Raw genomic sequence first — 15,733 nt, 5'->3', positions numbered from 1 at the left:
CAAAAACATGAACAAATTTGAGCAAATTTGAACAAAAATCATGAAAATTGATCCAAACTAGCTTCAAAAAGTTGTTTAATTTTTGATTAAATTTGAGAACTTTCGACGAATTTCAGACCCAATTCCAAAATTGCTACATTCTGGCCTCACTCAACCATCCCAACCCACCAAAACCCCACCAAAACCCCAATTATTCCCATATTCAATTTCCCCATCAATAAATCACATCAATCTCTCACAAACCGAACCAAATCACTCCTCAACATTTATGCTTCCTACTAATTAATTAAATTTTCCCAGTAATTAATTCAACAATTTTTTTTCCTTATTTTCATCTCTTTAAAATCATTCTAATTACATTCTGATGACCCACAATTGCCCCGCACAAAAACAGAAAACTTCACTAATTAAGTTATACTTGATGATTCCTTTTTTTATACATTTATTCTTGTAAGTATAAACAAATCACATCGAAAGTGAGCAATGGCAAAGAAGTAAGAGATATAGACAGCGATGGGGATAGGAAGTGTTCAGGAGATACGTAATGGGACAAAATTGACTTTTTAGTTGCTCGCCCCTCTGAAAAATTTGACTTTTATTTGCTCGCCCCTCTGAAAATTTTGACTTTTGTTGATCGTCCCTCTGAAAAATTCAAACTTTTGGTTGCTCGCCTCTCTGAGAATTTGTCTTTGAGTTGCTCGACCCTCTGAAAATTTTGAATTTTAGTTGTATGCCCCTCTCAAAATTTGACTTTTAGTTGCTCGCCCCTCTGAAAAATTCGACTTTTGGTTGCTTGCCCCTCTGAAAAATTGCTTTTTCAAGACTAAGACCGTTACCTAATATACGAACAATCCCCATCAAATACGGAAGAAATAATAAAAACAAACTTATTATAAAAATTTATTTATAATTCATTTCAAAAAATCTTCTTAAAAGTGAAAATTTTTAATGAAAACATAAGCTTGAAATTGTTCATTAATCATTTCTTAATAGAGCGATCGCGAATGACGAAAATTAAGAAGAAAATAAAATTATTATTTTGAGTTCAATTTTGAAAGTTGAGACAAATTGAGATAGTTAAGGTCTTTTTAATGAGCTAAAGACAAACATCTAAACAAGAAAATTGTTGTTGTTGTTGTTGTTGTTGCTGTTCGGATATTTATCTTCGTCAATTGTCAGTTGATAATGTCAGTTAATTATAAATTTGTCATGATTTGCTTTTGTAATTTTTTTGTTTTGTAAATTTATGGATTTTAAAAATTATTTTTTGGTTCTGAATGGGCTTGAATGTGATTGATCTGCTTTTTGTGGATTGGATTTTGGGTATGAATGTGGAATTTTTGGATTGTTTGATAATCTGATGACCGAAAACCGGACGACAAAACGACTGAAAACGACTGAAAATGACCGAAGACAACCGAAGACAACCGAAGACAACCGAAGACGACTGAAAATGACCGAAGACGACTGAAAATGACCGAAAACGACCGAAGACAACCGAAGACAATCGAAGACGACTGAAAATGACCGAAGACGACTGAAAACGACCAAAGACGACTGAAAATGACCGAAAATGACCGAAAACGACCGAACACGACCGAAGACGACTGAAAATGACCGAATACGATCGAAAACGACCGAAAATGACCGAAGACGACTGAAAATGACCGAAGACGACTGAAAATGACCGAAAATGACCGAAAATGACCGAAAACGTCCGAAGATGACCGAAAACGACCGAAAATGACCGAAGATGACCGGAAATGACCGAAAACGACCGAAGACGACCGAAAATGACCGAAAACTACCGAAGATGACCGAAAACGACCGAAGATGACCGAAAATGACCGAAGACGACTGAAAACGACCGAAAACGACTGAAAATGACCGAAGACGACTGAAAATGACCGAAAATGACCGAAGACGACTGAAAATGACCGAAAACGACCGAAGACAACCGAAGACGACTGAAAACGACCGAAAACGACTGAAAATGACCGAAGACGACTGAAAATGACCGAAGACGACTGAAAGTGACCGAAAATGACCGAAAGTGAACGAAAATGACGAAAAATGACCGAAAACGACCGAAAATTAACAATCTTATCTGAATATTTAATTTACCTCAATTTGTTAAATATTTTGAGTGCTTTTTGTGATTTTTGTCTCGAACAACTTCTTAAAATTGACAAATTCTTGTTCACAGAGGTGGTTGACACACCCCCACCCCCGTTGGATATGCGTCGTTGTTACAAATTCACCGTAATTCACTTCCACAGCGTTGTAAAGCATTGCCTGCAAAGTTGTTTATTTACAAACAATTTAAATAGAAATCGTAAACATGTAATTATGTACAATAATATTGATAATTGTGTGTAGCATTATAATAATAAACAATTTGTAATGTTAACACGTAAAAACAAGCATTTTTTACCCTTCAATACCCACAAAAAGGCAGCAAGCAAGTGCAATAAAATTACACAAATTTTAAAATTTTTTTTATTTAATTCAACTTTCTCTTTTTTTCTTGTTTTTATTTCCATTTCAGTAGCATAAAATTGCATCATAATCATCATCGATATATTTTTAAGAATCCAAACATAATCAAGTAAAAAAAGGAAAAAAAATCAATTAAATTTACAACAACAAAAATATATATATCAATTTTTAAAAAGTAATTTAAATAAATAAAATTTGTGAGAATTTTAAAAAAATTAAGAATTTTGAAAAAGTTTAAAAATATTGAAAATTTCAAAATAAAATTGAAATTTAAAAAAGTGAAATTTTTGAATAATAAAAATTCCAAAAAAGTGAAATTTAAAAAAAAAATAAATTTCAAAAAAAATTAAGAATTTTTAAAAATTCAAAAAAAAATTCAAAAATATAAAAAAATTTGAGATTTAAAAAACATTGAAATTTAAAACCACACTTAAATTTCAAAACAAAAAATTGAAAATATTTAAAAAAATTTAAAAAGTGAAATTTTCAAAAAAGTTAAAAATTTTGAAAAAATTTGAAAAAGGTATAAATTTCAAGAAATATTGAAAAAAGTGAAATTTTCAAAAAAAGTTGAAAAATTTAAAAAAATTCAAATATTTTGAAATTTAAAAAACAATAAAAATTTCAAAAAAAAGTGAAAAATTTTTTAAAAATTTTGAAAAAATTGAAAATTTCAAAAATTTAAAAAAATTAAATTTTCAAAAATTAAAAATTGAAAGTTTAAAAAAGTTGAAAATTTTTAAAAATCCAAAAATTTGAAAAATTCAAAATTTTCAAATTTCAACAGAAAAATATCAAAAAATTATTAAAATTGCAATTTAAAAATTTGAAAAAAAAAAATTCAAATTTTAACGGAAAAATTTAAAAAAATATCAAAAATTGCAATTTAAAAATTTTGAAATTTTAACGGAAAAAACCCAAAATTTTGCAATTAATCATCACAATATCTTTGCAAATTATAACCATAAAAAATCCAATTAAATCACAGTAATCATAACAAAATTCACAACAACAATATCAGTGCAAATAATCCACAAATACATGCACAATAAGACCTAAAAAAAAAAAAGAAAGTAAAGTTAAATGTGCAGTTCTCGCAATAAAAGTGAAAAAAATAATAATTTTTTATATATTCAAGTAAAGTGCATTCAATTGCACTAAATTGATATCAATTTATAAGCAGCATAAAGCAACAACAACCACAAAAAAAGTGAAACTTAACACATAGACACAAACTTAAAATTTTTTCTGGATCTAAAAAAACGGAAGTGAATTATTCAGGAATAATGAAAATGGCATTCAATGGCTGCGACACAGATGGGCCGCATAATAAACGTCTGTGCATGGGACAGAATGTTAATGATAACAACAATAATACAAATGGTACGGGATTGTGCAATAATGGCAGTTCTGTTAGCGATGTCGAAATGAAAACTGGACATGGACTCATAAGGGTAAGTTCCGATTTTTAACTGACACATGATTTTATTGAATTTTATTCAAAACCCGGTCTGTATATGATGATTTTTGGGGTGCTGGGTTGGTTGCCTTGGTGTGTTCTGCATGTGACATGACCTGGCAGGGGTTCATCGTCCTATCCACTCCCTTGAGCACCAAAAGAGTCTGACTATGCTCATGCTCAGCTTCTACATGCTCAGCTTCTTGTTTACTGTTGGATTCGACATATTAAGGCTCTATGTTAGCCTTAGACCCGATTTCTCGGTATACACCTGCACCTACTCCTACCCAAGGTGCACATCGACACCTCCCCTTGCCTCTACCCTTAGATATAGCCTTAAGTATGCCCCTACACCTACTTTTGTCCTACCTGACTTAGTCCTGATCCCTATCCTTGTCTCCTAGACACAAATACACTCTCAGGACACCCTATCAGCCACAAGTAGGTTGGCCATCTGCTGTATTTTTGCCGGGACGCTGCTGTACTTTTCTATCTTGCTGCTGTGTCCCGACAAAGCCTCAAAATGTCCCAAAAAGTCATAAACTCCACACAAATTTTGGAATTTTTGAACATTTTCATTTTGAAGGTCCGGGTTCAAGCCCAAGACTAAAAATATTTGTTCCGGAATTTCAATTAATTCCTGCACTTTTTTGCAAGTTTCTAATCTAATTTCTCGGTTTATTGAGAGAATCCTCTGGCCACCCTAGCCATAAGTCAACCAACTGAAAACCACCAAAAAAATCTAGGGTTCGCCCACATGCGCATGTATGTGCATGCATGCAAAATCACCTTCATACATGCGCATGTCACATGCGCATGCATGAGCATGTATGCGCATTTTTTTGCATGTGCATGCATGCGCATGTGGTTCGGGCAAACCCTTAAAAAATCATATACAGATCGGGATATTATTTCCTTTTTTATTCACTCTTTGGACATAAATCATATAAATCATATATGCAACATATTGTAATGAAACATACTCAATTATGGAGATGCTCCACATACTAAATAAGTTGAGGGAATATATATGCATGCAATGGACTTGTTGATCTAGTTCTGGGAGGTTCTTTTTTTAATTAAAAATTCATAGTCTTTTTTTTGTGCTGAAATTTATTAGATTTTGTTGTGAGACATTTGTTGGGAAAGGCATGTTGGTGCTGTTGGTGCTGCTCAATAGTTAAGCGTTGTCTACACGTGAGGTGATGTTGAAGGAAATGTTTGGAAGTTATGTAATGCCTAGGGAGATGATAGAGGGGTGGGGTTGGGAGGAGGTGAAATGGATGTGGGTCACAAGTTGAGTAATCGCTTCAAAATTCGGCAACAGGCAGACGTGACTCTACACTAAGTAATAGTCATGTTAAAAATCATTCTAGGGAACATTCGAAAATGACGTAATGCCTGGGAAGAGGGGAGAAGGGGAGAAGGGGAGAAGATGGGGAGGAGGAGTTGCAGTGACTGTCTTACAAGTCGGTTAAGTGATCCATAAAACAGCAACAAGATGACATGATTCTGGAATTAACTAAGCTACAATCTGGAATCCATTCAGAGACTCGTTAAGTCCATGCTAGGGACCGTTCGGAAATTATGTAACATTAAGGCTGAAGAGGTATGGGGGAGGGTCTTGTGCTTACAATTTGGCAACGGACTACATCTTCTGGTTCATGACTTTCCTACAAAGAGTTAAGGATGGAGGATGAAAGAGGGGTAAAGGAGGGTGGGGGATCGGGCTCTTAAATCGTTTAACTTTAAAATGCTTCGTAACTTACGAACATCCCCCTATATTCTTCTCAAATACCCCAAATTAAACAAAATTCACTTCAAAAAGCCCTCAATAAAGATACGCCAAAAAGTACACAAAAATAATAAAAGAACCACAACAAAAAAGACACAACAAATGTCCAAAAAAGAAAGAAAAAAAGTCAATTACTTGATCAATTCTTACGGAACAGATATTTTGAGTAGACATAAAACCAATTAAGAATCCCCACTTCATCAGCTATAGACAGCTCTTTTATGATACTTTGATACTTCTTACCTTAATTTCTGTGCTGTAAATGTGTTTACTGTTGCTGTCAGGCTTTATTATCATTTGTGCCCTTAAATCCACAATTGTGGGGATTGTTCGTCAGTTAGGTGACGATACAGAGTGTGACCCTCTGGATTATAGTCGATATGGAGTGTGACCCTCTGGATTATAGTCGATATGGAGTGTGACCCTCTGGATTATAGTCGATATGGAGTGTGACCCTCTGGATTATAGTCCATATGGAGTGTGACCCTCTGGATTATAGTCGATATGGAGTGTGACCCTCTGGATTATAGTCGATATGGAGTGTGACCCTCTGGATTATAGTCGATATGGAGTGTGACCCTCTGGATTATAGTCCATATGGAGTGTGACCCTCTGGATTATAGTCGATATGGAGTGTGACCCTCTGGATTATAGTCGATATGGAGTGTGACTCTCTGGATTATAGTCGATATGGAGTGTGACCCTCTGGATTATAGTCGATATGGAGTGTGACCTTCTGGATTATAGTCGATATGGAGTGTGACCCTCTGGATTATAGTCAATATGGAGTGTGACCCTCTGGATTATAGTCGATATGGAGTGTGACCCTCTGGATTATAGTCCATATGGAGTGTGACCCTCTGGATTATAGTCAATATGGAGTGTGACCCTGTGGATTATAGTAATGTATTTGATTCTCCGTGTTACCTAACTTATGATTACCCCACTCAAATAATCTTATCAGTCCTCAAATTGCAAGAATACATTTACAATCGGAATCAAGCTTATCACTTCCATACCTTTATATGTTCTATTGCGTTACCTAAAAAAACTTATCGTAATACCTCCAATTCAATTGTTAATTGGTGCTAATTATAAACAGTTAACAGCAATTAGCCTCAAGCCTCATGCCTTATCGTCGACAGCTGATATTGACTACATGTAAGTCTTTTGCGATTTTTGTACATGCAGAACAAGAAAAATGAAAACATATTGCGGTAATAATTTGTTATATTGAATGTGTAGTTTGTGCGGTTGTAATAAATGATATGATATGATTATGACTATTATTATATGGATCTAGGGTACAATTTTACCCATACTGTAAATGTGTGTATAAGACATGAGAATTATTCAATATGTGGACTGAATATTGGATAAAAAAAGAGAAATGATTTTTATGTTTTGGGTACGCAATTTTTATTAAGATGATATGCATAAATTGAATTGAGGAATAACACGTGTTTTGGAGTTGAATGTGACCTGACGTGATGTGAGGATTGTGGGAATGCTGGTTGTATCGACAGCACTCTGTATAATGAATAAGGGATCGGTTTCTAGTGGGAATTGAACCCACGTACTGATCAAAAGGGATATGATGATATCCGGACTGTAGCTTAATTATGCAGCCACAGAGGCCTTGTTCTTGCATTAGCAGATTAGCCTTTATATGGCTCGGTACCCCAGAGTCTACTCTGTTCATACACCATGCTGATAATACAAAAATAGCAAAATTCTATGAAATCAGGTCACATTCGGGCTCATGCTTTCTGGACAGAGTTGGAGTTAGCAGGTGTCCAATTTAGAGACGCTTCCACTGGAGCGCAGACTCTAGAGAAGTCCGAACTCCAGGACTCTAGATTAATTCGACCTTGAGGAAACCAGGAAGGCGTTCCTTTGGGCTTTTAAAGTCTGGACACACCCAAAGTCATGCCAACTCTGGCACCAATAGAGCAGTGCAATGGTCCACTTAGCATAGTAAACCGACACACCTACTCCAATCCTTAACTAATTCAACATCTGAGCCCAAATTCCCTCCTCCCCATCAAAATATCCCAAAAGCTCCCAACAAATCCCAAAAAAACAATGACCAAATACAAAGAAAAACACAGGAAACATCTGTGTGCCTAATAAAAATCCAAAGCACACATAAAATACTAAAAAAAAAGCTCAACACGACAATAAAAGATTTCCCTCGAGTAATCTTTGTACAAATTGCCCATCAATATTCAACCGCTCATGTATATCCCACGAAGTATATATACATGCATGCATTTTATTCGTCCATAGACTATCCTCATTGATACATATCGGTTGGATGTACAATTTGTGTGTTAATATGTAGATGAAAATGGCTCGAGTTGCTCTTTACGAAAAAAATAGTTCAGGATGATTGTGTGAAGTGATTATGAATTGGATGGATTTGCTAGAAAAAGGTTAGAACAATGGACATGTTGATGTGATTATGTGTGGATGTTGAAGGATATGGAAGGTATTAAGTTCTTCTTAGTTCTAAGAATCACTTGTAGCTTTCAATAATCGGTTAATTGATCAAAAATCTGGCCCCAAGCAGGCGTGAATCTGCCATGATGGTGGATTTGGAAACCAGAATCATATTAACATGGTGCTTGATTTGGAATCGATTAACCGATTTGAGATGTTGGGTTAATTAGTTGGTATTGAACCGAAAATTACCATTACCATGGAAATTGACCTACGGTTGGAAAAAGTAGGGATTGATACATATTCTACATGATTATAGCCATACTATTGTCTTAGGCGTCATTCTGGATTATTCCTGGATTGCTGCAAATTATGGAAGGTTCAAGGCTATGCATTTGAATCTTATAGATCAGATTCCCTCATTAGATTCGATCCATTGTTTAATTTAGCTCAATTTACATCTTCTAGAAGTTCTAATTCCCAATTTTCAAAGCTGATTCTTGTGCTAAATATCAATTCTCATTCCCGAAAATCACACGATGTAGAAATGGTCGAGAATCTGGTTTCAGGTCGACTTGATTCTCATTTGAAGCTATAGTTCATCGAATCTGTCTTTACCCTAAAGTCACACTGATCTGGTACTAGATTATCGCCCAATGCTTCTTCATGTTCCTTCCAAGAATCAACAAACCCATTCACAACTTCAAGTATATCCTTACAAATTCCAAAAAACCCCAAAATACTTAATCTCAAGTGTTCAAAAAGTCATAAAAAATTCAATTTTCCCAAAAAATTTATTATCTTTGGCAACAAGTACAACAGAATTGGGATTTATGAATTTGTACAAGCCCAAGAAACTCTTTAATGCTTTCACATTGAACTGAAAATGGCAAAGATAAGCAATACAATCGATGCCATTATGCTGAGTAATGTTCAATTTATGCAAAATAGGAAGCTTTTGTGCCTTTTTAGAAAATTAAAAATTTTCAGACAAATTTATGTGATTTTGAAGTCATAGACAAGGCATAAGTATGCAGCATACACTAATGTCCCGTGTCACACAGGTTGCCCACCACGTGGCTCTAGTTAATGATAATAAGCCACAGAGATTTAATCATGAATGAAAGATTATCAGCACAAATAATATCAAAGACAGTTCTTTGTACAACAGCTGACAATTACGTCATTTCGGTTCATAAATCGCTTCCATTCATTCTTGTGTGTTATTTATTTATTATCGTGATATGCTAAATAAAAGCTGGTTGGAATTTCTTGATTAATCGATGGAATTTAATCTAATCTATGTGATTTGTTGAGCTATATATAGTTCTATGTATAGCTACATATGCATAGTGTTGGGAGAGATGGGGTGCCGTTATATAACGGGTATATAAGCTGGAAGGTTAGAGGGAGTTAATGACGATTTGTGGAGGTTCTCATGATTACTTGGAATAGCACTTAAAATGACTAGGTGAGTCAGGCAACTAGACTCAGTTGACATACTGAGTCAGAATCACTTCTTAGATGACACTATTGTCAGTTTATTACTTATACTCAATAATTAGGTACCGAAATAAGAAGCCATTTTGCCATTGAAGCACTCCGACTCACTGTTCGGATCGAAGGCCGGTTTCGGTTCAAATACGACCACAAACTAGAGTATCATCGACCTGGTACCGGTATTCGGTTCGATTAGCCAATTTGTACTGTTCGAATGAAATTTTGGAACAAATTAGGCAGCAATTAGAAGATAAAGTGGAGGGGGTACGAATCTTAGTATCTAGGTTATGTATTGAAGCACTCTGAGTGGACTAAATACGTTAGAACTAGTCAATGACAAGAAAACCAAAAAAGACTCCAAAAATCAAAAATCAAGTACTTTAAATAACAATAACCCCAAAAATTCTAAATCAAACCACAAAAAATCTCTAAATCTACATCATCACATCACTTCCTCTTTCTTTCATTTCTTCACATCTCAACTCTCTTTTGTTCCATATCAAGTTCAAATCAGTAAACCTCCTGTCAAATGTTACAGACTATACAAAAGAGGAATTGAATATCAGTAAGTTAGAATCAATTTTGAAACTAAAATATATATAGAAAAAATGGGTATGAAAAAAGGTTAAACTTTAATGAACTTTAAGGCATTTGTTTTGTGTCAATGCTGAATATGTAGCTATGATTTTGTGGGATTCTGAGCAGCACAATGTGGAGTTTAGTCTGTGGATATGTTGCTGTATTGACGGCAAAAGGGTAAAAGAGTTCTGATACAGAGTTCTGGACTCTAATCGGACTTCACGGTTCGGTTCCAGTAAAGTCCAATTGAAAACCGATGGAAGTCCATCGGTCGAGTCGGACTCCAAAATTCAGTCTTGGCAATTCTGCCCTGATTCTTAAAAGACAATGAGGATACTCAAATCAATGATTTGGGTGGTTTGAGGGGTCAAAGCTCCATGTATATGACATGAGCATGTTCCATGTATGTCCGAGGATGTCAATCAGGTCAATCAGCTCTTTCAATCAGCCCTAAGGATCAAATACTGTCTTAACTTGACTGCCAAATTGACCCAAATTACACAAAACCGGTTAATCGATCCAAAACCCTTCAGCAGGCTCCTATGACTCTGGTATGATTCCGAACTCGGCTACTTCATTCCAATCCCTTAATTCGACGTCATAGCACTCAAGTTCCCCAAACATATCATCATCACATAATACAATATAATTGTCAAAAATTGACACGTCAAACTATATCCATAATAATAACAATATTTAGCAAATAAACAGCACCGAATCAATATTCATTTCGATTTCAAAGTAAATTGGTCGTAAGAAAGTAAGACCAAAAAAATAAGACACATTATTTCACATATTTAAGTTAACAAGACAAGTCTTTCCTTAGTCTGGCATTAACCTCACCTCAATTTGTGCTGTATATATAGTCGGTGTAAGTGTGTGCGTGTAAATTCTCATGTTACTTTTTTTTGGGGGGAGTTTGGAGGTTAGGTAACATGGGGAAATTTGGTGTTTTGTAACCCTTGTTGTCCCAGATTACCCCAGATTGTCCCTTGTTGCCTTTAGTTGCCCCAGATTGCCCCTTGTTGCCCCAGATTGCCCCTTGTTGCTTCTTTGTTGCTCCAGATTGCCCCTTGTTGCCCCAGATTGCCCCTTGTTGCCCCAGATTGCCCCTTGTTGCCCCTTGTTGCCTCTTTGTTGCCCCAGATTGCCCCTTGTTGCCCCAGATTGCCCCTTTTTGCCTCTAGTTGCCCCAGATTGTCCCTTGTTGCCTTTAGTTGCCCCTTGTTGCCTCTTGTTGCTCCACAATGCCCCTTGTTGCTCCTAGTTCCCCTCCCCACTATTGCAACATGCTTGACACACAAAAAACCCTAAATCCGACAATTCAGCCCCATCTCCCCCGAAACTCCCCCCTCTTAACAACATGACATCACCTCCGCACGCTCCCCCCATTTTTACCATTCTTTATAAAAAGCTTATTGGTAAATACGCAGCAAATAACAGCAATAATAATGGCAATACAATGTGCTGCCGATAACAGTAAATAAACAACTGAGTAATACACGATATAAATAACATTGGATCAATGTACATTTGTTGTTCAGATGTGATGTGAGAGTAGCTGAAAAGGGCATGCGAATTGGATGAGACATTTGAGATGACGTGAGGTTGACGATTAAAGGTGACTCAATGTCGTTAAATTAAGTGGAAATAAAGGAATTGTTTTTAGAGATCAAAATTGTTGTTGTTGTTGTTGTTGGATTTAGAGGAGGTAATTGGGGTTTAAATGAGTTTGTGGAGCAGGTGGTCGGCTTTGAATTGAGATTTTTGGAATTGGGAGAAAATGTGGAGTTTGTGGATCGATTTGGGATGATTTACAGTTAATTAGGTTTGAATTAGATCAAAAATTGAAGGAAATTTGACAATTTTCATACAAAAATCGACAAAATTTCATCAAAATTCAGGAATTTTACAAAAGTTTGCACTAAAGTTTGGGAAATTTGATGGAAATTTGGCGAAATTGCGCAAAAATATGGTGAATTTTCATCAAAAGTCTTCAAATTTTGCGAATTTTAATCAAATTGAATTTTAATCAAATTGCCATCAAAATTACTCAAAATTTTCCAATTTTTCCTCACAATTCTTCAATTTTTGCCGAATTTCCATCGAAATTCCTCAAATGTTGACCAAATTTTGCCTAATTTTCCAACAAATTCCACAAATTTCCCCATAAAAATCACCAAAATCTCCAAACTCACCACAAAAATTAGCACAAAAAATCAACTAAAATTTTATCATAAATAATCGCAAATTCATCGCGCTCTAAATTCCCAAACAAAAATCTGCACGACGCCTCTCAAGCTGTCGTGTCTATTCAGCAAAATCTCACATTCAATCTAAATTCCTAATAAAATACCAGTTGAATGAATGAATGAATGAAGGGGAGATGTTTGTAAGTTATGTAACGTTTATCCAATCTCGATCCCCCAATCTAACGCTTATGGCAGTGATGGGCAACCTGTGTGTTGCGGCACATATTGTTGGTGAGACTCGATCAAAACTGCACAATGCAAATGGTTCGTAGATTTTCCAAAATTTATTGGCGACAGATTGGTGTGTCGCAGTACAAAGGTTGCCCATCACTGGCTTATGGGAAGGAAAGGAACCCTCCCCTTTCTCCTAAAATGCAATTTTGCTACAAAGTTAAAATTTTGGTTCATAAATGTGTTACAAAGTCGTACAGTGGGTAATCGGGGCCTACAAACAAAATTCGTAGCTTTATGGAAGAGTTCCCGATGCCAAGTCAGTCTTCCCGGGTAGTCTCGGTCGGTCTTGGTCGGTCTCAGTCGGTCTTGGTCGTTCTCGGTCAATTTCGGTCGATTTCGGTCGGTTTCGGTCAGTTTCGTTCGGTTTCGTTCGGTTTCGTTCGGTTTCGTTCGGTTTCGTTCGGTTTCGTTCGGTTTCGTTCGGTTTCGGTCGGTTTCGGTCGAACTCGGTCAGTCTCAGTCTTAGTCTTAGTCTTTGTCTTAGTCTTGATCTGGATCTTGGTCTCGGCCTCAGTCTCGATCGGTCTCAGTCGGTGTCGGTAGATGTCAGTCAATTTAGGTCGGTATCCGTCTTAATGTTACATTTGGTTAAGGCCTCAGTCGCATGCTTAAGCCAATTCCGAGTCTTCAAGAAACCTTAGCATCACCTAACTTCCTCACTATCCCCCTTTTATCCAAAACATACCGAATAATGTGTATTTAATTAAATAACAAATTTACAGTTAATTACGAAATAAATTACAAAATTTACTCAAAAAAAAAAAGAAGAAATTCAATCACACAAAAAAAATAATTCTTAAAATATTTCCATACATCCATCAATCAAATTGCCAGTTGTGGGCAACCTATGTGCCGCGAACACACCTTTTTGTTGAGTTTTGACTGGAAAATTAAATGGCATATGGTATATTGGAATTTTTGAGAACTTCTAGGTGTATTTGGGTGTGACTTGTCACAAAGGTTGCCCAACACTGCTTTAATTGCTTGAATACATTAGTGGAAACTTGGACAAGAACAGCATACGCCATACGATTCATGGCATATTCACACTAGTGTGTCGCAGCTTACAGGTTGTCCACCACTGTGTTAGTTGCTGGACATAAACTGTAAACAGCTTAAGATTCTTTAAAATTTCACGAATTTGGGTCGCAGCACACAGGTTGTCCGTAACTGCATATTTTGGTGGAAACCTGGACAGGAACTGCACACAGCTTAAGATTAATAACAATTTCAATAATTTCGGGTCACATCACACAGGTTGCCCACAACTGCCATATAGAATAAGCCTAATTCAAGCCATTATTATTCGTACATTATATTCATGCATGAATACCTTTCTTCACATGAACAGTATCAAGAGAGAGATCCCATGGATTTATATTCATTCTCAATTCTTGAATAATAATGAAAATAAATTACACAAAAAGGCAGAGAATAATGAAGATGAACGAAAAGTAATAAAAGAGAGAGAGAGAGAGAGAAAGAATAGAAGCACGAAAGAGTTTTCAAGCATGTAGGTCAGTGATACAAAAAAATATATCCAATCACATACACATTGATATTTTTTTTTTACTTCTTGTACATTCAACCGTGGGTAATGTTCGGCGAAAGTTGCATGACTGCAAAAAAAAAATAAAAACCAATCGCAATAAGAAAATAACATACAAAAAATAATAAAAAAAGCAACTGAAATGTCAGGGGATGGGTACTTGTTGGTTGAATTTATGAGTTTGTTAGGAGCAGTTATGAGTAGCGCAAGTCAGTAAATCCGCTTAATTCGGCACTAGGCTAGACTGACTCGGGTATTTTTAATCCGGTACCAAGTCTCTCTTGTCTAAGGCCCGATTTTAAATTGACTGTCCGACATGACCTACTTACTTTGCTGGTCGTACAGATCAATTGTAATATATGGCCTCCCTCAGATTACGTTTCTAAAGCCCTATCGCTGGATTTCGCTTGTCTTTTAAACTGACAAAATGCAATATTGTTTCTGTAAACAGCTTTCTTCTATGGCATTCTTTGGACGTTCTCGTAATCTTTTACCATCTATAAAGTCAGATTCAGGCATTTACATTCAAGATTGTGAATTCTCGACCCAAGTAGTCTCGGTTAGTCTTGGTCTCGGTCTCGAAATCGATAGCCCTTAGTTGTGAACTATGTTTTTACCTTTTTATAGTTCTGAGCTTAACAGGAACGTATCGAACTTCTCGGAAACAATTATCAGAGGACTATTACGTCCTATCATCAATGCAGTGACATGTTTCTGAACTAGAGACAGTATTGTGCTTCTCGGAGTAGTCTAGGACAGAATAATATTGATTTCAGTCAGTTTTAGGCAACCTGTGTCCTGCAGTATACTTTTTTTCAAGGCTTGAGTTGTGCCGTGACGCAATAACGGTTGACTTATGAACTGAAGCAGATAGCAAGTATCAGAAGAGACTAGACTCCAAAAGTCGACCTTCACTAGACTCTAAACGGGTTACAAAGTTAAAAGGCTCCAAAATAGAGTTCTGTCTACTCTACATGGCACTGTGATGCATTCAAAGTACCATATGAGCATGTTAATTATCTAATCGAGTTTGGTTCCGTTTATACCTAAAAATACCAAAAATGCTTCAAAACTCTCAAATTTCTTACTTACTTTGGCATATATTTGAAGGACCTACTTACTTACTTACTTACTTCGCTGGCCGTACAGATCAGTTGTGATCCATGGCCTCCCGCAGATGTCGCCTATAACTGGTTCTATCGCCGGCTTCCGCCTGCCAATTGCCAATACCAAATGCAATGCTGTCTCTATCAACAGCTTCCTTCCAGGAGTTTTTTGGTCTACCTCACCTCGAGCTCTCTTACCATCCACAAAGTCTGATTTAAAGACTTTATTTAGTGGAGCTTCTGCAGGTCTTCTGATAATATGCCCAGCCCATCGGAGCCTGTTTACTTTGACTCTTTTTATAATATCAGCCTCACCAT

At 36.1% G+C, this 15,733-nt stretch overlaps 1 protein-coding gene across 4 annotated transcripts in view; it reads left to right on the top strand.

The window, feature by feature from the left end:
- The first annotated feature begins 3,473 nt into the window (after positions 1-3,473).
- Positions 3,474-15,733, top strand: part of LOC139090512 (heterogeneous nuclear ribonucleoprotein L-like) — a 155,396-nt gene continuing 143,136 nt past the window's right edge. For all 4 annotated transcript variants that reach the window (XM_070640257.1, XM_070640247.1, XM_070640241.1 and 1 more), the window contains exon 1: positions 3,474-3,953. In XM_070640257.1, coding sequence (XP_070496358.1) covers positions 3,786-3,953 — 168 coding nt within the window. In that variant the 5' untranslated portion in view covers positions 3,474-3,785. The remainder of the gene's footprint in view (positions 3,954-15,733) is intronic.

This window comes from Chironomus tepperi, unplaced genomic scaffold (assembly GCF_022539635.2).
Source record: "Chironomus tepperi strain 1889 unplaced genomic scaffold, CSIRO-AGI_Ctep_v1 contig_13, whole genome shotgun sequence".
Classification (NCBI taxonomy): Eukaryota; Metazoa; Arthropoda; class Insecta; order Diptera; family Chironomidae; genus Chironomus; species Chironomus tepperi.
Note: the sequence above shows the minus strand (reverse complement) of the source record. Positions and strands in the feature narration are given on the sequence as shown.